This window comes from Gymnoscopelus microlampas (assembly GCF_963454915.1).
Source record: "Gymnoscopelus microlampas genome assembly, chromosome: 12".
Taxonomy (NCBI): Eukaryota; Metazoa; Chordata; class Actinopteri; order Myctophiformes; family Myctophidae; genus Gymnoscopelus; species Gymnoscopelus microlampas.
The window spans coordinates 48,559,949-48,584,245 of NC_139949.1; the positions used below are offsets into that span (position 1 = coordinate 48,559,949).

The 24,297-nt window shown below is 42.7% G+C and overlaps 1 protein-coding gene across 1 annotated transcript in view; it reads right to left on the reverse strand.

The window, feature by feature from the left end:
* Positions 1–2,752: 2,752 nt before the first annotated feature.
* Positions 2,753–24,297, reverse strand: part of zbtb20 (zinc finger and BTB domain containing 20) — a 51,497-nt gene continuing 29,952 nt past the window's right edge. The window contains exons 2-4 of the mRNA XM_084074798.1: positions 13,728–13,884; positions 9,045–10,727; positions 2,753–4,067 (exon numbers count right to left, since the gene is read on the reverse strand). Coding sequence (XP_083930924.1) covers positions 3,394–4,067; positions 9,045–10,707 — 2,337 coding nt within the window. The 5' untranslated portion in view covers positions 10,708–10,727; positions 13,728–13,884 and the 3' untranslated portion in view covers positions 2,753–3,393. The remainder of the gene's footprint in view (positions 4,068–9,044; positions 10,728–13,727; positions 13,885–24,297) is intronic.

Below are 24,297 nucleotides of genomic sequence, written 5' to 3' on the forward strand. Positions count from 1 at the left end.
TCTGCTATACTCGCAAAGAGACGTCTTCTAGGATACATGTATTTTATGTTCACACACACTATAATAATTAAAAATTGTCACTTTTATTATCATTATTATTATTGTTGTTATTAGTAATAATAATGATAATAAAAATGTTTATTTTTTTCTCTTTTGTTTGGCTTGGATGCTTTCACAGGTAAAGTCTGCATCTGTTGTCTCATGTATGCGATCCGATAATGCCTAATATAGATATATATATATATGCCGAAAATAGCAGATCTCTAATCTAAACGCGCGAGTTGTAGATCTGCTTGTAGATCTGCTATGTTTCGGCACAGGACACCATCGTACGAGGAAGTATAAATTAGGCTTAACTGTAAATAGGGGACTGACTATATAAAATAAGGTATTCAAAGATAAATAAAAAAAAAGACCGACGAGCACACTCGATATTACAAATTTAAAACGAGAAACAAAAACGAATGCTTGCATTATTAACACAGCACAAGTATATAGGAAATTGCAAGCACTAAACAAAAGCAGAGAAATGCTGAATTACTTATTGAATAAACTGGAACAAAGCTATTCTAATAACATGTGAACTCTACAACCAAATATCAGATAAAAAGAAAAAAGAAAAGAAAAGCTTCCTCTGTTTCTAAACCTATTAATAACTCTGGTAACAGTAGTGCACTTATTGGTTTAAGCAGTGCAACATATATGCAAGAAAATAATGCAGTCCACTTATCAAGATAAAAAAAAAAGAAGATATTTTTTCCTTTTGAAATTGAATAAAATCATAGAAGTTCATTTAAGGACAAAAACAATTCAATATTAAGCACAGGCATCTTTTGAAGAAAATGTGCAAAAAATAGCACTTTGTTTCTGTGTTGTTGTTGTTGTTGTTTGTATATATCTACTGCATGTCTGTTTTGGACAGCCATACGTGGTTAGTTAGCTTTTATTCTTTTGAGAAAACGACCACCGAAGGGTGTTTCACAACACGCACAAACAAGCAAATCCTTCAGATTGCAGTTGTAGGCAGTTTGCGTGAGTGTGTCGTGCGTGTGCGCGTGTGTGTGTGTGTCCTGTTTTGGATCAAAAGCAATTAAATAAGAAGCGATATTAAAACAACAGAGATGAGCCTTTTTTTTTCTTTTACAAGTGATGTGATGTGTGACTTTTACAACCTTCTCCTAGTACTAAACTTTCCAAATAGTATAGTTAGCTGTACATGCTGCGATGTCTAGGTTTCAAGAGAAACCTGGAATGTATACCATTTGTGTAGAGAAAGTCTTGTCTGCAACTTTGTGGTAGGTCATAGCACGAGTTTCACTTTGTGACCAACCACTTTCACCCTGAAAGTTTTGGGAGAATTTTCCCCAAATCTTCAAAAATATTTCTAAAATAGCCGATTTAGATCGGTAATTTTTTTAAACATTTTTTGATTAGGGCTGAAGTGGTTAACGGTTCTGTGTGAGTTCTGTCCAGTATTTCGCTTATTATATGTGACTGCATTTCCTTTCAAAACGTTGCATGCCATTTTGTGCCACTAGGCGGAGCTAGCGCACCGAGTATAAAGGCGCACCAGTTCCCCCCTTCTTTGCTAAAACAGCTTTGCAATAGTATTGAACAGGTTCTTAAACATGGGTTCCAGGAAGCAGAATGGCATTGATTTTTTGTCTTTTTTTTGGGGTTCAAAGCAAATTCCTCCCTCTTTAGCACTGGGCCAATCGACAGCTGACCTCAAACCCCCTGACTAGATGACGAGATTCTCAAATTATAACCATGTTGTATAGGCCACTCGATAACAATAATAGTTATAACAATGACAAATCCTGCTGTAGTCTGCATCTCATACTAACAGTCAGGTGCAAGTTAAGGAGCAGCAATATTGTCGGAGAGAGAGCCTGTGTCCGCATACGCAAGCCTGCCATAAAACAGCACTGTAAAATCCGGAGCGTTAATTTAAGTCTTCGAGTATAGAAATGGAACCAAGTCGACTCCGTTAAGAGTTAGATTAACACTGCAGGATTTCACTGTGTGTACTGTATGTGTGAAAGCCTTCGAAAACAAATGAAACAAAAACAAAGAATTTCTCCAACTGATAATTTGAAAAATGAACCTAATTCTGTCTTTTGTATCTCTTCTTACATCTTGAAATGGAAGAGGTGTACCAGCCTTAACAGTCTTTTTATTTTAAAGATATTAGTGGCAGTGTATGCAAATGAGCTAAATTCTGGAGAGAGAGAGAGAGAGAGAGAGAAAAAAAAAAGAAACATTATATAGTTTTGCTCAAATACTGTCTCATCAAGAAACCCTAATTTAGTAAACTTAACTTTTTAAACCGTCAAGACGCATGGACAATATCTATAAAACGTAGGCAAAAATAATTGCCCCTGTAACCAATGACAGGAAGTTATATTTCATTAAAATGATTGAAATTGGTACCTTTTACAACAGCTGCATTGTAATCCCTTAAGAACCAAAGGAATAAATAAGAAACCCAGTGTCAAATTAACTACTCGTTTTTTTTTTCTTTTTTTTCTTTTTTACATAAGAGAAGGCAATCTTGTGACCATCAGTATTTTAGAGGGAATATTTAGCCCAACCCAGATGATATAGTATATTATATTTTTTTTATGTTGTTTTGTTATTGTTGTTGTAAATTATACCACAGTAAGCTTGGACATCTAAAGTCTCCAAACCGGTCAGTATGGGTTCACAACCTGCCGTGCGAAAAAGGTTTCATGGCAGTATGTGTACACACACACACACACACACACACACACACACACACACACACACACACACACACACACACACACACACACACACACACACACACACACACACGCGGACACACACACGGACACACACGCACGGACAAAGACGAAAAACACGCACCGTCACTCGTACACACACAAGTATTGACGTCGACACACACAAACTCACACACAGTACGGTTACACTTTGCACTTGGTGCACACATCTACACTCATACAGATATATCTACGCTATATATATGTGTGTCTGTGTGTATGTGCGTTTCTTTCGTAGGCCTTTCGGTAGTGTTCAACACATAAATCAGTATTTTTAGGAAAGCATACATTTAGAGGCCTGTAGTTAGGATCCATCCAGTAGATCAATAATCAAACTACTAAGCCTTAAGGCCACCATCTTTTGTTTTCTTTTAGAATAACAAAATAACAAAAAAAACAAAAAAACAAAACAAAAACATTTTTTTTTTTTGGGAAACTTAATGTGCCAGTGTCTATACTCATTACTCTTCATACCCCCAAAAAATAAGGAAAAAAAAGAAAAAATCTAGTGCCATTTTAAAATTTCTCTCATTCTTTTTCGGAAAAAACAAACAAAAAACAAAAAGAAGTTTTATCTATGTTGTTGTACTTATCCGTCGGAGACGTGCATTCGCATATGGTCGTTGAAGTGCTCTATTTGGTCGAACTTGGCAGGGCAGACGGAGCACACGTAGGTGGTCCCTTCTTGGCAGCTCGCCTCCGTGGCCACGCCCACTCCGCCCACGCCGCCGACCCCGCCGATCCCGGCCCCCCCGACCCCGCCCGCGCCCCCGACGGCGCCGGGGGCGGGCATGGCCAGGACCACCACTCCCGGCTCGGGCACGGCCATGGGCATAGGAATAGAGCCGCCGCCGATCGGCACCGCCAGCCCCGGGACGACCCCGATGGCGCCGGCCGGCGCCCCCGAGTCGAGCTTCAGCCCCGGGACCATGGCGGCGGGCACCGATGGGACGCCGGAGCCTCCCCCGTGGCCCCCGTGGCCTCCGTGGCTACCGCCGCCCCCCGCGCAGGGCCCGTGCAGCGCCATGTGCCGCTCCAGCAGGGTCTTGTGCGAGAACTTCTTCTTGCAGATGTAGCACTCGTAGGACTTCTCGCCGCGGTGCAGCCGCATGTGGACGTTGAGCGAGCTCTTCTGGGTGAAGCGCTTGTTGCAGATGCTGCACTGGTAGGCGCGCACCCCCGTGTGTGTCACCATGTGTTTGATTAGGTAGTCCTTCAGGGAGAACGAGCGCCAGCAGATGCTGCACTGATGAGGTTTCTCACCTGCGTGTTGCATACATAAAAGACATAAACATTAAGACAGAAAGCATACGGGGAGAAAAAACAAATGAGCAAAAGAATGAACACTGACTACAAAACCAAACCGCTCTTTTTTTTTTCTCCTGCTGCCTTTCCACAAGTGCCTTTAACATATGGTCGCGTCTTTGTACTTTTTCTTAATTTCTTTTCACACGGATCTGACAAGTGAAGTCTGTCTGTTGGCAAAGCTCTGCTGTGTCATGAGCGAGCGCTAGAACCTCTTCACCCGGCACCAAACTACTTTAGCGAGTATCTAGCGGCGCTTACTTGTGTGCAGCTGTAATTTCTTGGGTCTCTCCAGCAAACTAATATTTATACATCACGGCAGTTGTGTTATTGTACAACAGTTGTGAGATATAATGAGCTCTTTTGTTGTTTCTTTCGGGTGAGTTGTTTCGGTTGGGTTCTCCTCTCAACAACACCAGTAACTCATATTGTAAAATATGAATGCAATAAGGAATGTTACACTACAGTGACAGAGAGAGCTACAGGACGGAAAACAGAAAGAGACTGAAGTGAGAGCCACTGGCCAGATGACACGCTGGCTACTATCACATTCTTTCCCAACACAAGAATGAGAATTGCACTGGCTTTTCTTTTCTCTTTTTTCCTTTCCAGGGGAAGCTAGCTACACAGAGAATGCAGCGCTGGGGTCCGGTGTGCGAGTATCAGTTGACCCGATGTGCATAAAACAGCCATTATGAAATAAGAGAGTCCGCGTCTGGACTTTCTTTACAAACTGGAAAGACATGCAGAATGAGGACATCCGCAAAATGAGAATGGGAGTGAATCGAGCTTAAGGTTTTGGTGCCAAAAAGCCGCCTTTTGTCTGAGACAAAAAAAATGCTTCATAGAAAACAAAATCCAGGAAGTCCTTTGCTTGATCTATAGTCACCCCAAGTGGGTGCAAGATAACCATGGAAAAGAAACACACTTTAATCCATTGAGACCTGAAGCCGATTCTACATGTCTCCTAAATCCCAACAGTTTTCTGAAAAACGCATGTTTCTATATCAGTGGTGCTCAATCTTTTTCATGTCAAGGACCCCCAAAATGATATGTATTTGGCCGCGGACCCCCATCAAAATATTTTGTTCCAGTGACCCCCAGAAGCAAAGATTTGAGTTAAAAATGTTCGCTTTAAAAATATATATATTCAAAGATTTGCACACATTTTCACGATTTTTCAAAAATAGCAGATCTACGAGCTCATAGCGCGGCACTCGGTGCCTCGCTATGAGCTTGTATATCTGCTATTTTTGAATAGCCCAAAGGGTAAAATAATGCTTTTTAGCTCAAATCTAAAAATGACACAGTTCCAGGTCTTAATGGGTTAAGGCACTCTCTCTCCGTCTTCAGGTGGAATGATAAATATGAATTTTATTCTTTTGAGCGAGCTCAACCAAACAGATCAACGCGTATCGACACCACAGTCTTTACCAGGGGGCTCTGATGTTTGATTGTTGATTCATTGTTCCATATTGGGACCTGACAAGACAAGCCAGATAATATGTATAAATGTGGCTTTCCTTTTTTTTTCTTACCCCAGCGCTGTTTTCTGAGACAATACCATGCTGTGATCTAATAGGAATATTGTAGCAGGTTCTACTGGAAAAGTGAAAAGCAATGCAGGGTTCTGTGACTGCAGTGTCATTTGGCCATGGCTTTCTTTTTTTTGCCTACGCTTTTGATATCCCACCCCTCTGGTCATTGGACATACCCCCCGTACCCCTTTTTCTCTTTCTGGTCAAACTGAACTAAATACATGCATTTCCTTTTTATATGTTTCATATTTATGTTTCACTGCATGTTTGATATACACAATTAACTATGAAAAATGTGTGTCAACCACATTAAACCAATTAGAATGTTAATAATGTATACTAAATAAAATTTAAAATGTATATATATATATATACATATACACACACACTGTATATATCAGTGATGTCTGTGTTGTGCTGTCTGTTAATCTCCACTCTCCTGTATCGAATTAAAAATGCCCAGAAGATCATCTTTAAAATTTCAAATGTAATGTTAAAATGATAAGACGATAAAACTTTGATAAAGATAAAGGCAGTCACTGTGGAGTTATCGATAGAGATAAGACGCACAGGGAGGCGATGCCGAGAGATATGAGAGAGGAAATAAAAGAAACAACAACACACTAGTATGATACGTTCTAAATCCCCCGCTGGCAAATTACCTTCAAAACATCCCGAGCAACATCGATTTCAAAACATCTATTTTGGTTTTCTTTCTTTATTTCAATATTTATTTCCGTGTTGCCTGTCAGTCACTTTCGGGGACCTGTGAGCCACTTTTCACCGTCTCTGCTGTCAACATGTTGTAAATTAATACATGTGAAAGGAGTAACGTTGAACAACACACTGTAAATGCCAGCAGATGGAATTGTGCTCACTTAGGTAGGCTAAACATTAAGTATGCTAAGTGAGCACAGTGGTGCTAGTTAACCATAATTAAGCTTATTAGTTGAGCTGCAAATCGAACGCTATTGTAATGAGGGATACAGGATAGGTGGGCACTAGGGACATCTGGGCACCTCAAAGGAAAAGGCTATTTTGTCCAAAATGTTAAAAAATATATATATATTCGAAAAAAATGGTCTTAAGTAATGTAAAGAATACACGATGTGAACGTGCACGGTACATCATTATCAGACCTAATTGTATCCTTCAACTTATTGTTTATGCCCCAAAATGACTGGATATACAGATTTTGTAGCAATTTGTATTAATTGTAGAAATATTAGACCTTAATCGTCAAATGTTTAGCCCTATTTGTAACTATACCTTTCAGGACGGGAACCCCTTTTGGGGTTCTTGTTGCTATGTACAGTATATAGCAACATACATTAGTTGTAATCTTTGAATGAATATTTGAAGTTTTTCAGAAAACTTAGGCCAGGATTTAGAAGGCGTTTTTTAGAATCGGCCTCAGGTCTAAATGGGGCATGTTCACATCATGTATACTTTACATTACTTAAGACCATCTTTCAAATATCTATATTTTTTCTACATTTTGGACAAAATAGCCAATTTTACGTCGAGGTGCCTAGATGTCCCTAGTGCCCACCTATCCTGTTACCGTAATGAGCGGGTATGTTCATCTGTGTGTGTATGTAAGTAAGTATAGGTGTGTGTGTGTGTGTGTGAGTGTGTGTGAATGTGTGTTTGTGTGTGTGAGAGTGAGTGTGAGTGAGTGATTGAGTGAGTGAGTGAGTGTGTGAGTGAGTGTGTGCATTGCATTCATGTAGGACCTTTACTGCCAAGCAGAACCACGTCAAACATATGTTTGTACTTCAGGTACAAGAACAGAGGTTCTATTTGTGAAAACAAAAAAAACAGAGGGTGGGACATTTTCTTAACCACTTAAATCTACATCTTTGTGCAACAAATAGCAGACATAGCAGATCTATAAGCTCACGTGAGTTCATATGAGCTTGTAGATCTGCTATTTCTGCTATTAAAAAAAAGAAAAGAAAAAAAGGAATGGACAAATTTGGACACATTTTCCCCAAACAGGGATGCCAGGGTTCATGTCGGGTTTGACGCAATTTTGTTATTCAATTGTTAAATTGTGATATTATCCAACATAAATGTCTACATTTTGTCTACATTTCACACAAGGAAATGCATGTTTTTTTATTCAGTCTGACCAGAATCGGGGATAAAAAAACATTCCCACTGGCCATAAAAATGAGGGACCAGACGAGATATCAAAAGAAGAGGCATGGACCCCCTCTCGCCCCCGCCCCAGGACCCCTAACCCTGCATTTATGTATGCCAGTTTGTCTGCCTGCTATGACTCACTTGAATTCACTGTATCACCGTCAAATCACAACAAAAGAGCATTCAACCTCATATATTAGCTCTGTAGCTCAATATGTGACACACGGTGGTCAAAGGTCTGCACTATTGATCATGGAAATGCGACTGAATTTGCATTTGAAAGCTTATCTTAATCCGTTTGTCTTGAGCCTCAACTCTGCCCTTGTTTTCTGTTGAGATTCTGTTTGAAATTTGAATTGCGGATTCTTTTTTATTTTTTTACGTATTGGTACATGCTACTGGTGCAATATTTCCAGTTGCCGAGCGAGCCTCTGCCTAGCAACAGTGGTGTCACCAAATCACTGTTGGGCAATAATAAGATTTATGGATATAGTCTTGTGTAATATCGCCTCATGGAACAAAACTGTAACGAGGGTTCACAGTACGTAGTCAATCTTTACTTTTGGATGCTCACCCCACAGAGGGATATTATTTAATTTATACAAATGCAGCAAATACCTTTATCATTATGAAAAATAAATGTAGTAATAATAATAATAATAAGGGTAATAATAATAAAACTACTGTTCAACATTGCTTCAGTCTCAAGTCAAGAATGTAGGGACATAGTAATGTTCTTAGCTTTCTTTTTTCCTTTTTTTTAATAGAAAAGCATACTTTTCTGTTGCCAGTATGTGTAGGAAAAATGCAAAAGCGCTATACTTTTACAATGGTCACTGCATCTACAACAATACCTAATTTAGACCAATAATTGCCATTCTATTGTGAGGATATTTTCGGCATTCGACAAAAAATATAAATCAATCTTAACCGCATGAACCCTGCATCCCTATTCTTCCGCTCGTAATAGGTGATCGTTCGGTGCAAATAGGTGAACATTCTGCCAAAACAGCAGAGCTCACAAGCTCACAAACGAACACTTCGCAATGCAACGCGTCGTAGAGAACTTGTAGAGAGCTGCTGTTTCCGCTGAACAGATGGTGTATTGGTAAAAAAAAAAAAAAAAAAAAGAGAACAAAAAAAAGGAGGGGGACCAAGTATAGGACCCCCCTGGGGGGACCCCCGGTCAACAAAGTATACAGGGTTTAAGTGGTTAAGAGATCAGAGCAAAGAGGGAGACATGACTCACCAGTGTGGACAAACATATGTTTGACGTAGTTCTGTTTGGCAGTAAAGGTCTTACTGCAGAGAGTGCATTCGTATGGCTTCTTCTCTCCCTGCTGGCCCAAGCCCCCGGGGGTCTGCGGCTGCTGCCCACCGGCGGACACCGGCTGCACCGACAGCGGGCTGGGGAATGACGGCATGGGGGCGAACGGGGGCTGCTGGCCCCCGCCGATGCCCGACCCGGGGAGGCTGAACAGGAAAGGCTTGATGTCTCTCGCCGTCTGCGTGGCGAAGAGGTTGGGCAGGTAGGCGTTGCCGCCGGCGGTGCCCATCACCTGGGAGTTGCTGGTCATCGTGATTGGCATCCTCAGGTTGCTGCTGGTGTGTGATTCGGCCTGGCCGCGCATGTAGTGCCCGCCGGGCCCGCTGGGCAGGGACTGGGCCAGGAGGAGCGGGTTGTTGGCCAGGGGCTGCATCATGCTACTGTCACTAGTGATCATGTGGGACGCGCTCACCACCCCGTCCTCCATCTTCTCCAGCTGCCCTTGCTCCGGGGAGGAGTCGCTCACCTCGATGTGCACCGGACCGCCCGACGCGTCCCCGATGCCGTCCACCTGGATGCCCTCCTCGCCCACGCTCTCGCGCCGCCCTCCGTAGATGGTGGAGTACTGCTGCTGCTGCTGCTGCTGCTGCTGCTGCTGCTGCTGCTGCTCCAGCAGCGTGTCCGGCTCGGTACCGATCGAGGAGCTGACCCCCGAGTCGAAGCTCTCGCCCTTGGGCTCACTCTCCACGCCCTCCACGTGGCTGTGGCCGTCCTCCTGGCAGTCCGGCATGATGTTGTAGCAGCTGTAGTCGTCGTCGGCCTCCTGCTTTATGTGCATGCCGCCGCCACCCCCCGGGTGCACGCCGCCGCCGCCGCCCCCCGGGTGCACCACGCCCCCCGTGTTGATGCGTACCGGACGGGGTTGCTTGCGGCAGTGGGTGGAGGACTCGGTGGCGAGGAAGCGCTCCATCTGCTGGCTCCTCTCGTGGATGCGCGTGATCCAGGGAGGGTCCTGCGTCTGCTGGTCCTTCGGCCCTGCGCCGTCGAGGGCCTGGTCGTAGTTCGCCACGGCGTACAGCGAGCGCTCGCGCGTGCCGTTCTGCAGCGCCAGGCCCTGGTAGTAGTAGGCGCGGTCCACGCTCTGCTGCGAGAGCGACGTGGCTTGCATATAGCCCGACTCGGCGTCGCTGCTGGGCCCGGAGGTCCCCGACTCGGGGGTGCCGCGGGGCGTCTCCTGACCGGAGTCGGGGAACCCGCCGGGGCCGGCCAGGCCCACATTCTGCGAGACGATGCGCGTGCACTCATCGATGACGGTCTTGATCTGCAGTATGCTGGCCGCCGTGAGGATCTGCAGGGCCTCCGACTGGGACACCCGCAGGATCCCGCTGTACATGAAGTCTATCAGCTTCTGGATGGATTGCACTGAGACCACGCTAGGGATCTCGATGTCGCTGTAGCCCAAGAGCAGCTTGTCTTGAAAGAATGGGCTCCCAGCGGCCAGCACGCACCGGTGAGCTCGTAGCATGCTTCCATGGATCCGAACAGTCACGTCACAGAAGTGCCCACGGTTGCGCTGCTCATTGAGGGTCTCAAGTACAGAATTGCTGAAGTTATGGAGGTTGATGTTATGAATGCGCTCGGTCATCCCCTTGCAACTGATGTCACCTGCAAAGTGGAGCGAAAAAACATAAACTCTGTCATATGTTCTTTATGATGAATTTACCAAATGATTTGACTTGAACAAAAAGCTAGACATTAACTTTGCTAATCATTAACCTATTAAGACCTGAGTCCGATTCGACAAATGCCTTTTAAATCAGTTCTCAAACTTGTTCGTGCCAAGTACCCCCAAAATGTATGCATGTATTTGGCCCGCGGACCCCCCATCTGAAAATGTTTTGTCTCAGTGACCCCCAGAAGAGAAGATTTGTGTTAGACAATTCAAAATTATTCAACATTTTTCAAGAATTAGTTTATATTGTTTAAAAAAAAGCAGATGTATGAAGTATAAAGTCTTGCAGCACGGCACAAAGTGACGTGCTGTGAGCTTGTATATCTGCTATTTTTGAAAACCACTGTTCTAAATCCTAAGAGTTTTCTGAAAAACGTGTGTTGCTCTATATAAATAGCTCAAATCTAAAATGACACAGACGCTTTCCAGGTTTTAATGAGTTAATACACATATTATGTGTGTGTGTGCGTATGTGGACGTGTGCGTGTGCATGTGTGTGTGTTGTGTGTGTGGTGTGGTGTGTGTGTGGTTTGTGTGTGTGTGGGTGGCTAGGTGTGTGCGTAAACAATTAGTATACTTTAGACTTAGACATGTGGTAATTGTACAAAAGGCGAATATATCACAAATTCGATTTAAGCTTTTGGATCTTCAGAAATAGCTCGTTCCATTTCTTATATTTTCAACCCACTTTTACATGTGCTAGTATCACTCTTCATTAAAAAGGGCTGTTTAAACTGTAAAGTTAAAAACTTCAAAAGTAACTACAATGAATTAAAGATTATTCTCATACTGCCGTTGTTAACAGAGCAAGACTATTTGCCATGATGTTGTACAAAGTCATAATATTAATTTGTGATATCATAGAATCTAATCTAAAATGTAATTCCCTCGATCCAATATTATCTCCTCCTAACAACGAGCTGGCACAACCAAACCAAACAAATGCACCATCTTCTCTCTGCTAAGCCATGGGAATGTCTGTTGAACCGAAAATGCCTGTTCAACCTGTTCCTGACAAACACATACACCATTTATGACCAGGGTGGCAAGCCGTGCCGTGGTGGAAAGTACCTACGTAAATGTTTACTCAAGTACTGGAATTAAGTAAAAATGTTTAGGTACATTTTACTTTATGTGATATTTCTACACTTTATAGCTCTATTTTCTCTACAACTCAGACGCACACACTACACTTATTTGACAGCTTTAAGTTACTAGTTACTTTGCCGATTTTAATTATGAATAATAATTAAAAATGTGATACAAAATTGCAGATCTACAAGCTTACTGTGAGTTTGTACTTCTGCTATTTTTTTTTATAAAAAAGGGCTTAATTGGTTAATGATCAATAATTATAGTCCAATAACATGATATGCAATATATTTTTGATATGTCTCTGAAATGGGCATTCTGCATACTGAGTACTTTTACTTTAGCTAGACTTTAACTATTATTTTGAAGCTAATACTTTTGTACTTCGACTTAAGTAAGATTTGAATGCAGGACTTTCACTTGTAATGAAGTATTTTTACTCTGTGGTATAGCTACTTTCACTCAGCCTGAGTAACATTTTAATCTGAGTACTACCACCACTGCAAGACGTTTTAAGATGGTTTCCATCTGGTTATTACCAGCCACCACAGCGTGTGTATATCTCTGAGACACCACCATCACCGGCCAGTAGGTGGCACACTAGCCACAGAGGATGATGATAGATCCCTTTTGGTAGCCATGTGTTCAACCATGATGGCGCTGCCAAACTATCCTGCCAGCACACTTGGATGTGACACAGCGAAACAAACCACGCTCTTAAAGTTAATTTTCTACGCTTGCTCTTCTCCTCGGTCGAAACATTGAAGGGAAACCGGCCGCCCCGGTCTAAAATAAAAGAGAGTGGATTGTATGCAAAGCATCAATAGTATGCAAAAAAGAAATAAAAATTAATAACATCCTGCTTCTTTGATCTCTTTGTACGAATGTGAACTCGGTTGCAATGTAATTTCATTGAAACCAATTAAACCACTGACACACCCAGTCGAGGAAGACAGTTGAACAGTGTTTTTCTTCAACCTGGCCATGGAATGGGGCCTCCATTTTGTTCTTGGATACAGTACGAATTTACGTCACTTTACAATAACTTATTGCAGCACTGCTCTGCACTCTGACTGTTGCAGAATGGAGAGCATGTTCATTTAATATGCTGTACATAGCAGGGAAAAAAGTGTTTGAGGAGAAATACACAGAACCGCATACTGTGATATACACTATACTCTATGTATGTATGTATGTATGTATATGTATGTATATGTATGTATGTATGTATGTATGTATGTCTGTAAGTTTTAAAATGTATAAAAATCCTTTGAAAATAGCCCATCTACAAGCTCACAATGCGTCGCCATGCGACGCATTGTGAGCTTGTAGATCTGCTGTTTTCAAATGGCCGAAATATATATAGGGCTGAAGTGGTTTAAGTGTTTTGTAATAATAATCTACATCTGCAAAGTAACTACTGTATGTATGTATGTATGTATGTATGTATATATGTATGTATGTATATATGTATGTATGTACTGTATGCATGTATGCATGTTAAAACTCGATTGAACCATATGGCCAATGTCTTATACGATATACACTGTCCTTTTACACTAAGAAGCGATAAAAAAAAAAAGTGAACAGCGGAACATTTTAACATTAATTGGGTCAAACAAAAACCAGAAGCAGATTTTTGTCTGTGACCCATTTGTTCTTGTGAAAGAACACTTTATTATTATTTATTTTATCATTGTTTTACGCAGAAGCAAGTAGGAGGGTATAGTGTTTTTTTTTTTGGGCAGCATATTGCTGCATAAATAACAAACAAAACCCTAAAAACACATTTATTATTGCTGTATATTTGCATGAAAAGGTTGTTATGCTAAAGTACTCACAGTCAGATGATGTGTTGTGTTGTTAGGAGGGCTGGTGATGATGAAGGGCAGGTGAGGAAGAGGAGCTTCAGTGTTGCTGGTGGTGGTGGAGATGAAGTGCACAGAGGCCAGTGCTAGGCAAGGCTCACACTACTCCTCTCTGGCCAAGTCATGTGTTCTGGAGAGAGAGAGAGAGAGAGGGGGAGAGGGAGAGAGAGAGGGAGAGAGGGAGAGAGGGAGATAGAGAGAGAGAGAGAGAGAGAGAGAGGGAGAGGGAGAGGGAGAGAGAGAGAGAGAGAGAGAGGGAGGGAGAGAGGGAGATAGAGAGAGAGAGAGAGAGAGGGAGATAGGGAGAGAGAGAGAGGGAGGGAGAGGCGGGGGGGGCAGATAGAAGGAAAGAAATGTTAATACATATCGTTGCTGTCGGGCAACATATTTTCAACATATTTTAACTTTTCGTGTGTTTTTTCGTAAACGAACGCCCTGCTCGATCACACTACAGCGTCACACAAAAGTAGCAGATCCGCCAGCTTGTAGATCTGATGCTTTTGCTATTTTTGAATTGGAATCCTGAGAAAAAGTAACGCCGCGACAGAGAGGATTTATTAATTTACCCTCGGTTTTACCACAGACTTACCACAGAGTTACCACGGAGTTACAAATTAATAAATGAGCTCACCAGATCATAATCATATAACTCGTATCATCGTATCCGTTCACATCCGAGGTTCACTTGGCAGATTCTACATTTTATTAGTTTTATAGGCATGTTGTGTCTCACATGTACACCAGGATAAACAACAATCTTTTGCTTTCGGTTTCTCGACGTCGTACCAACAACAACTGTCACAACAATGACAGAAGAATTAAGAATAACAGCCAGTATATAGAAAAGGTCACAAAATGGCCGTGTGTACATTAGTCACACTGTAGCATACTTTGAGGTGCTTTGAAGGTGCTTTGTGCATGGGTCCAACTATCTATACAGTCTATCTATCTATCTATCTATCTATCTATCTATCTATCTATCTATCTATCTATCTATCTATCTATCTATCTATCTATCTATCTATCTATCTATCTATCTATCTATCTATCTATCTATACACTCACACCATGTGTGTATATAAGGACATATATACTGTATAATTACAGGACTCTTAACTGCATCTTAGTACATTTATGTGTATGCATGTTTAAGTGCACAATCTTAATAAATAAAGTGTGTATGGGATGTGTTTAAATCAGTGTGTGATATGATTTAGTTTTTTTTACATTAAACTTGAACCCTACAATTCCTTTTCTGAGGGGAACATTAGCCGAAAATAGCCGATCTACAAGCTCTCAACGCCTCGCGCTGCGAGGCGTTGAGAGCTTGTAGATCGGCTATTTTTGGCAAAGAGGCTATAGGTGTAGAGGGAAAAAAGAGCAGACTAAGTAAAAAAAAAAAACTTTAATATGAAACACAATTTTATGCTATATAGAGTAGGGGGTCCCTGCTTCATCTCTCTCTCAGCTAGGGGGTCCTTGGCCTGAAAACGTTGAAGACCCCTGGTTTAAATAATATCGATTTTGTGTGTGTGTGTGTGTGTGTGTGTGTGTGTGTGGGGGGGGGTGCTATGTGTGATTGCGTGTATGTCGCTGCCTCTATGGGTGTGTGTGTGTCTGTGTCTGCGTGTGTATGTGTGTCTGTGTGTGTGTGTGTGTGTGTGTGTGTGCGAGTGTGTGTAGTAGGCAGATAAGACGGCCTTCAGTATCAATGGTTGGTAAGTATAAGTGAAATCTGCATCGATGCTCTGACATCAGATAGCCGATGGTGAGGAAGAGCATATGAGGGCAGAGGGCCCACAGGGCACACAGAGGGACGGACGGACCACATTCCTCTGATACTTGAAATAACAATTAACCCATTCAATTCGGGAACGCATCTGTGTCATTTTTAGATTTTAGCCAGATTTTAGCTAAGATAGCCATTATCTTTATACTTTGGCTGTTCAAAAATAGCACACGCACACACCCACGCACGCACACACACACACACACACACACACACACACACACACACACACACACACACACACACACACACACACACACACATACACTCACACACACAAAATATTGGTCCGCGACTAAATACATATCATTCTGGGTGATCCTTGACATGAAAAAAGTTTGAGAACCATTGATATTATATAGCAACATTATAGCATGTTTTTTTCTGAAAACAACGGTTTTCAGAAAAACTGTTATGATTTAGAACAGCGGTTTTAAACCAGTGGTCCGGGGACCACCAGTGGTCCTTGGAGGGGTACCAGGGGGTCCCCAGCAAAATGAGTCACAATCATTTTTAACCACTTAGCTTTGGCTATTCAAAAATAGCAGATATACAAGCTTGTAGATCTGCTATTTTTGAAAAACCTTGAAAAACTGTGCATATCTTTGAATGACATTTGACATTTTTAGCTCAAATCTTTGCTTCTCGGGGTCCCTGGCACAAAACATTTTCAAAGGGGGGTCCGCGGCCAAATGTACATCAATTTAGGGGTCCTTGGCATGAAAAAAGGTTGAAAACCACTGATTTAGAAGACATTTGTCGATGCGTTCCTGCATTGAATGGGTTAAGAGCAAAACATGCTCACAACAAAATTTGGAAACTTAGAGGCTTAGAGATGAGGGGGGGGGTCAAGGCGCGGTATTTATAAATGTAAGACACGAGCGATACAGCACTCCCAAATTTAAGCCCGCAGGGCAACAGGATATCGTCTCTGTCGTCTCACGTGTCCGTAAAAACTGTTACTTTTTTCAAGATTCAAATTCAAAAACAGCAAACGGTACCAGGTAGCTCCAAACGTACCGCTTTCGTGCCACGTTTTCGAGCTTGTTGATCTGCTGCTTTTTGATGCTTTTGTGTGATGCTGTAGTGTGATCAAACAGGCCGTTAAGATCAGAAAAAAACAGAAGTTAGAATATGAATATAAGACGTTTTCTCCTCCTCCGACGACAGCAGTGATATTATACAGTATGGCAACAGGAATATTACAGCACCGCAGTGGTGGAAAAAGTACTAACATTTTTTTTACTTAAGTAAAAGTATCAAATACTGCAATGTAGAAGTATACTCCGTTACAAGTAAAAGTTCTGAATTCGAAATTGACTTGAGTAAAAGTACCAAAGTATTGGTATCAAAATGTACTTGAAGTACCGAAAGTAGAAAGTACTATTTATGCAGGATGTCCCATTTCACAAGTTTTCAAATGTATAAAATGTCTAAAAATCTTTATGAAAATAGCAGATCTTCAAGCTCACAATGCGTCGCATCGTGACGCATTGTGAGCTTGTAGATCGGCTATTTTCTAATGGCCGAAATGTATATAGGGCTGAAGTGGTCAATGTATGTTTTATAATGATAATCAAAATCTACAAAATATCTAGTAACTAAAGTTTTCACATAATTGTAGTGGGTGGAGTCAAAGTGCAATATTTGCCTCTGAGGTGTAGTTGAGTAGAAGCAAAAGTATGGAAAATTTGAAATACTCTAGTAAAGTACAATTACCTAGAGTCCAGTATACACATCAAAATAAGGAATTAAAAAAATCCCAAAAAGGGTATAGCACATCCAAAGTTTCAATTAAACAGAGGACAAAGTACTCACACATCCACTTTCCTATATTGGACACACCAATAAATGAACGCTTACGCGTTTTCGGCTACAAGCCTTCCTCAGAGCATTGATTGTACCTCAAAATTGTACTTAAGTACAGTACTTGAGTAAATGTACTTAGTTACTTTACCCCACTGCAGCAGCACCCTGACACACTGTCTCTCTGCAACAGATGTGCTCACTGCTCACGCGTCTCCAAAGGAACGCCGTGACGAGCGGAGGACATTCCGCTCAGGCACTTGACCACCAATTACAAATCAAGGTGGAAAATCATACGCCGACAGGAGCCAAGATCTCCTCCTCGGCCGTTCTCTCTAAATCACCGGGTCAGTGAAGCCCAATTTTTTTTGGCCAAGACGAAAGAAGAAGACGCACACTCACTGTGGTGTGTGTGTGTCTGTGTGTGTGTGTGTGTGTGTGTGAGTGTGTGAGTGTGAGTGTGAGTGTGTGTATATACATATATACTGAATGTGAGGTGTGTGTGTGTACTGCATGTGTGTGTGTGTGCGCGCAACTTGTGTGTCTGTTTGCTGTGTGTGTGTGTGTGTGTGTGTGTGTGTGCATGTCCTTTTTTTGTAAACTAAACAAATAAAGCAACATTCCCTAAGCAAACGTATAGAGGCCTATTAGTAGTTGCTAAGAAGAACTTGGAATATTATTACCCACATGTACACACACGTGTAAATATAAAAAACTCTAGACATGCAGTGCAACAAAACAACATTCATAAAGTAACACTAGAATGGCACTCAACAGCATTTAGACATAATTACCAGCTTTAGACTGCGAGAGAGAGAGAGTCTAAGAAAACATTACAGGAATGTATCTTTTATACCGTGGGATTATAACTATACAAATTATAAAAACGCAATCGAGACAATATCTACACGACGAACGTACGATTTGACCCGTTAAGACCTGGAACTGTGTCATTTTTAGATTTGAGCTAAAAAGCATTATTTTACACTTTGGGCTATTCAAAAATAGCAGATCTACAAGCTCATAGCGCGGCACCGAGTGCCGCGCTACGAGCTTGTAGATCTGCTATTTTTGAAAATTCGTGAAAATGTGTGCAAACTTTGAATATATATATTTTTAAAGCGAACATTTTTAACTCAAATCTTTGCTTCTGGGGGTCCCTGGAACAACATATTTTGATGGGGGTCCGCGGCCAAATACATATCATTTTGGGGGTCCTTGACATGAAAAAGATTGAGCACCACTGATATAGAAACATAAGTTTTTCAGAAAACTGTCGGTATTTAGGAGACATGTAGAATCGGCTTCAGGTCTCAATGGGTTAACCCCGTTCGTTCGGGTCACACAAAACATTGATAAAAGCACCGTGATCAAACCTATTCCGGTTCTACTTTTTCACTTATATTATAACACCGCTGATTTAGCTCTGTGAACACCGTCAGATTTATAACTGTTGTGAAATCACCAAAAGCATGATGCAAGATAAGGACTTATCTCTTCCTATATGTAGTTATAAGGAGCAATGAGAAAAGGGGTGTGATACTTTTTTTAAAAACATGTCAAGGAAATAGCCGTATCTTAGTGAAAAAATCACGTACTATAGTGCTATTTGTACAAACGCCTAACTATCACGTTTCTGAACGCACTGCACAGTGAGGGCTCTGGGATTTGATCAGACCTGCTCTCTTATTATTTACACAGAAACCACATTTACAAACATCCAGTACGTTCAAAGAACGCAGCACACCTTCCCTCACTTTGAGAGCAGGAAGCCAACTATTCGACTTAAGAGAGGAAGTAGGATAGCACATAAGTACTGTGATTTAACGAAGGGGACGATGAATGGAAAACTGCACCATGTCTTTCTCCTCTTTATTCTTTTTTTTCGGGGGGCTCTCTTTTTGATGGTCTGCTCTTTACCGCCCGATAGATACGCTTCTTAAAACTTTTTCTGTGTCAAGGACCTTTAAATAGATACACATTAACGTTAGGCCATGTGGATATGCCCCAAAGGACCCGCAAATAAGATTAGCCTTTTGTTTTTTAGATATGATTTATTACGGAAATTGCGTATACCGTCGATTAGCATGGAAAGAAACACTGCTTGACAGGAGTTAACCCTACGATGGAAACAGCCAAACCCCACACATTAATCTTATTATAGCTGAAAACATACAATAAATAAACAGATAGCTATATTGAAGTCAGACCTGTTTTCTATTTAAGATTTGCACCATGAAGGCCATTTTTGTGGAGAAAATAATTCTGTGGCACACAAAATGTTCTTTTCATCCTCCCTCCCAGTACATTGGTCAATGGAAAACCAAACAATGGAAAACAATAACAACTAATGAACGGCCTGTTAAATCACCAATAATTGGTGAATATGCCTGATCCTGCTGAGGCAGAACATTCGTCTGAACAAACACACGCACGCACACCCACACACACGCACACAGGCACGCACACAGGCACACGCGCGCGCGCTCACACACAGGCACACACACACACACAGGCACACGCACACGTGCACCAGCCCAAGACTGTTGACACCAGCACTGCTCCCCTTAAAACACGATTTTATGGCACGGCTGGCTTATGATGCAACACAGCGACCCGATGCCACGGCAGGCAGGCTGGCAGGCGGGCGGGCGGGCCTTAACGCCTGAGACAATGCAAAGCATATATATTTACACCCCCCCGGCCCTCGGCCGCCTACCATCCAGACATGCAAATCCACCTGCCTGGAGGGGTAAAGTGAGGTGAATACGGCCCCACAAAAGGGAGCTATAGGGCCGGGGAGAGAGAGAGAGAGAGAGAGCGGGGGAAAAGGCAAAGGCTTCGGTTGCCCAGACTGCCAGTCACAACCGCTGATTCCATTTTAGCTGTGACACAGTGGGTGAACAGCAGCCAGCTCCTACCTGCAGTGAATTCTAATCAGCCCAGGGGTCTGTCTCTTTCCCTCCCTCCGTTCCTCCTCCTCTACTCCCCTCTCTCTCTCTCTCTCCTCCTCCTCCCTCTCCTCCTCCTCCCTCTCCCTCTCTGTGTCTCTCTCTCTCCCGCTCCGTGCCCCCTCCCTCCCTCTGTACCCTGCCTTGAACTAAAGGGGGCTGATGATCCTTCAAAATTAATTAGATCCTTGTTGGAGGCGGCCATTTTCTTTTCAGTTCTTATTGCCTCTACCCAAGGCAAATTATTTTTGGGGAAATCAAACTCCTTTTTTTGGGAAGAGGGGGGGGAGGCGTTTCTCTCTCTCTCTGTCTTTCTTTCTCTCTCTCTCTCTCTCTCTCTCTCTCTGTCTAGAAATACACACACACACGCACGTACCCGTCCGCACGCAGCCACGCACGCACGCACGCACGCACGCACGCACGCACGCACACTTTTTATATATCCCTGATATCATTTCTCAGTTTCTCCTTCACACACAGTGAGTTTTCCAAGTGTCTCATCAAAATCTGTCTCTCAATCTTTCTGTCGATTTCAATGTCTTTCCATCCCATAATTTTACCCTGTCTGTTTGGCTGTCTGTCTGTCTCAGTCTCTCTTTCTTTCTGCCAATTTCTGTCTTTCCATCTCATAATTTTAATCTGTCTGTCTGTCTGTCTGTCTCAGTCTCTCTGTCTTTCTGTCTCTCTTTCTGTCTGTCTGTCTGTCTGTCTGTCTGTCTGTCTGTCTGTCTGTCTGTCTCAGTCTCTCTTTCTGTCTGTCTGTCTGTCTGTCTGTCTGTCTGTCTGTCTGTCTGTCTGTCTGTCTGTCTCAGTCTCTCTTTCTTTCTGTCTGTCTGTCTGTCTGTCTGTCTGTCTGTCTGTCTGTCTGTCTGTCTGCCTGCCTGCCTCTGTATCCTCTGTCTGTCTGTCTGCCTCTGTAGCCTCTGTCTGTCTGTCTGTCTGTATCCTCTGTCTGTCTGTCTGTCTGCCTGCCTCTGTATCCTCTGTCTGTCTGTCTCTGTAGCCTCTGTCTGTCTGTCTGTCTGTCTGTCTGTCTCTGTAGCCTCTGTCTGTCGGTCTGTCTGTCTGTCTGTCTGTCTGTCTGTCTAGCCTCCTCCTATAGCCACCGGTGCTGGGCCCAGCACCGTGTCTGCCTGCCTGCCTTTCTGTCTCTCTGTCTGTCTGTCTGTCTGTCTGTCTGTCTCTGTAGCCTCTGTCTGCCTGCCTGCCTTTCTGTCTCTCTGTCTGTCTGTCTGTCTGTCTGCCTGCCTGTCTTTCTGCCTCTCTCCCAGCCTCCCTCCCAGCAGCGTGGTGTCTGTCTCTATGGAGAGTCAGGCTGTCAATAAAATCCCCAGAGGTCAGTTTGTCTGCTAGAAAATCAGACACAATGGTCCACGCCGCTCCAGTGTGCCATAGCCCTCTCTGCTGCCACCACAACAAAGACCACGGCAAGGGAAGAAAAGAGACACACACACACACACACACACACACACACACACACACACACACACACACACACACACACACACACACACACACACACACACACACACACACACACACACACACACACAGAGAGAGAGAAAAGAGAGAGAGACAGAGGAGGAATGAGGGAGGGGGGAGTGGGGGGCACATCTTCAGTCAGGCTTGCGGTTAATCAGAGCTTCCAGAATTGGTTGACAACCTCATGAAATATGCTGCATCGAATTGGACATCAGTTTAATCAAGGGTGGTGTTCGGGAGATGAGGGGGGGGGGTGTGCGGGGAGAACGGGGGGACGGGGGGGAAGGGGGGGACGGGGGGGGGGGACACCCAGACATAAGAGAGGGCCGTGCTCGTGAAAAAGGAGACAGTATCAGACACACGTGGGATAATATACATCCTGAATATGCAAACGATGGCTTTACAATATACGCCACTTTACAAGCCACGTATTCCCAGGGTCCTTGGGGGTACATTGAAAATCTACAGAGGGACGTGGGGGCGGGGGGGGCAAAGAGGGGGGGGCTCTGATTTAACCCATTAAGACCTGGGACGCATCTGTGTCATTTTTTAGATTTGAGCTAAAAAAAGCATTATTTTACACTTTGGGCTATTCAAAAATAGCAGATCTACAAGCTCATAGCGCGGCACCGAGTGCCGCGCTATGAGCTTGTAGATCTGCTATTTTTGAAAAACCGTGAAAATTTGTGCACATTTTTGAATATATATATTGTTTTAAAGCGAACATTTTTAACTCGATTCTTTGCTTCTGGGGGGGTCCCTGGAACAACATATTTTGAGATGGGGTCGGCGGCCATTTTGGGGGTCCTTGACGTGAAAAAGTTTGAGCACCACTGATACAGAAACATACGTTTCTTTCCAGAATACTGCTGCGATTTAGGAGACATTTGTAGAATCGGCTTCAGGTCTTGAATGGGTTAAGCCAGTTTTGTATACTTCAGTCGTACGTCTGTGTGTCACGTGCGGGGAAAATACCGATCTACAAGGTCACTACACGGCGCGAAGCGTCGTGTTGTGACCTTGTATAGATCGGCTATTTTCCCCCCCGCCGCTCGTGACACCTTGCCTGCGCTGCTAACCGACTATAAATCGGGCCATTCATTCATTGTGGCCTCACCTCAAAAGACGCTGGATGGATGCATTGTGCACGTGTTGATGAGGCTGAAGATGAAAACCGCCTGTTATCTGGGGCTCAAAAAGACACATGACATTTACATAACCGTATGTATTCTCCGGTTTGTGCTTTTGTGTGAGCCGGGGCCTAATTCATGGTAATTTATGGATTTTGTTTGAAATGCTTAACAACTGGATTGCTTAGCTACCCCAGTGTGTCTGGTATATTAATATAAATCACCAATTTATCCCAATTTACATTGGAGCGCCGATGATTCGCTCATTGAAACCGTGAATTTGTTCTGGGTAACCTTTACGAAAATACATACTGTACACATGGTGTGTGTGTGCATGAGATGATAAATTATATATATATATATATAATTCAGCTTTGATAAATACAGTATATATTGTACATATATCAAACACGACACCTGTTTTATCTTTACACTTCCTTTTTTCCCAAAAAATGACATTTACAAACCGCTGTTAACCTTCAACGTGATAAAGTTTTACTCCACTTGTGGAAATATAAACACACGAAAAACAGTTGTGTCTCGCTTCACTCTACAATCCATACATACAAACAACCGACACCAAGTCAACCAAGTAACAGGGTAACATTCACCTCTTTTCCATCAATAACACCGCCGCCTAATTAAATTACTGAGTCATTCAGAGTACTATATCTCTTATTACATTTAACCCATTAAGACCTGAGGCCGATTCTACAAAAATGTCTTCTAAATCCTAACAGTATTCTGATAAACTTAATGTTTCTATATCAGTGGTACTCGAACTTTTTCATGTCAAGGACCCCCAAAATTATATTTATTTGGCCGCCGACCCCCATCTCAAAAATATGTTGTTCCAGGGACCCCCAGAAGCAAAGATTTTAGTGAAAAGAAATCGCTTTAAAATAATATATATATTCAAAGTTTGCACAGATTTTCACAATTTTTCAAAAATAGCAGATCTACGAGCTCATAGCGCGGCACTCGGTGCCGCGCTATGAGCTTGTATATCTGCTATTTTTGAATAGCCAAATGTGTACAAATAATGCTTTTTAGCTCAAATCAAAAAATGACACAGATGCGTTCCCGGTCTTAATGGGTTAAGTGCATTATAAACTGTTGTAGCATGAAGTGAAAACAGGAGAATTAGCAGATAATGCATTTAATGCACCCACACGCCGGCCGCACTTTTATCAGCGACGGTTGGAAAACAACTCTTAAGCCCCCCACCCCCCCCCAGCTTTAATTGATTTACCTTTGACCTTTATTAATTGCTCATGCGGAAAACCCACCATATTTGCAAAAAAATAATTATATTAGAAAGTAAACGCTGATGTAAACAGAAACGGGGCTGCTTTCTGAAGCCGTGCCATTAAGGTTTGTCTTTG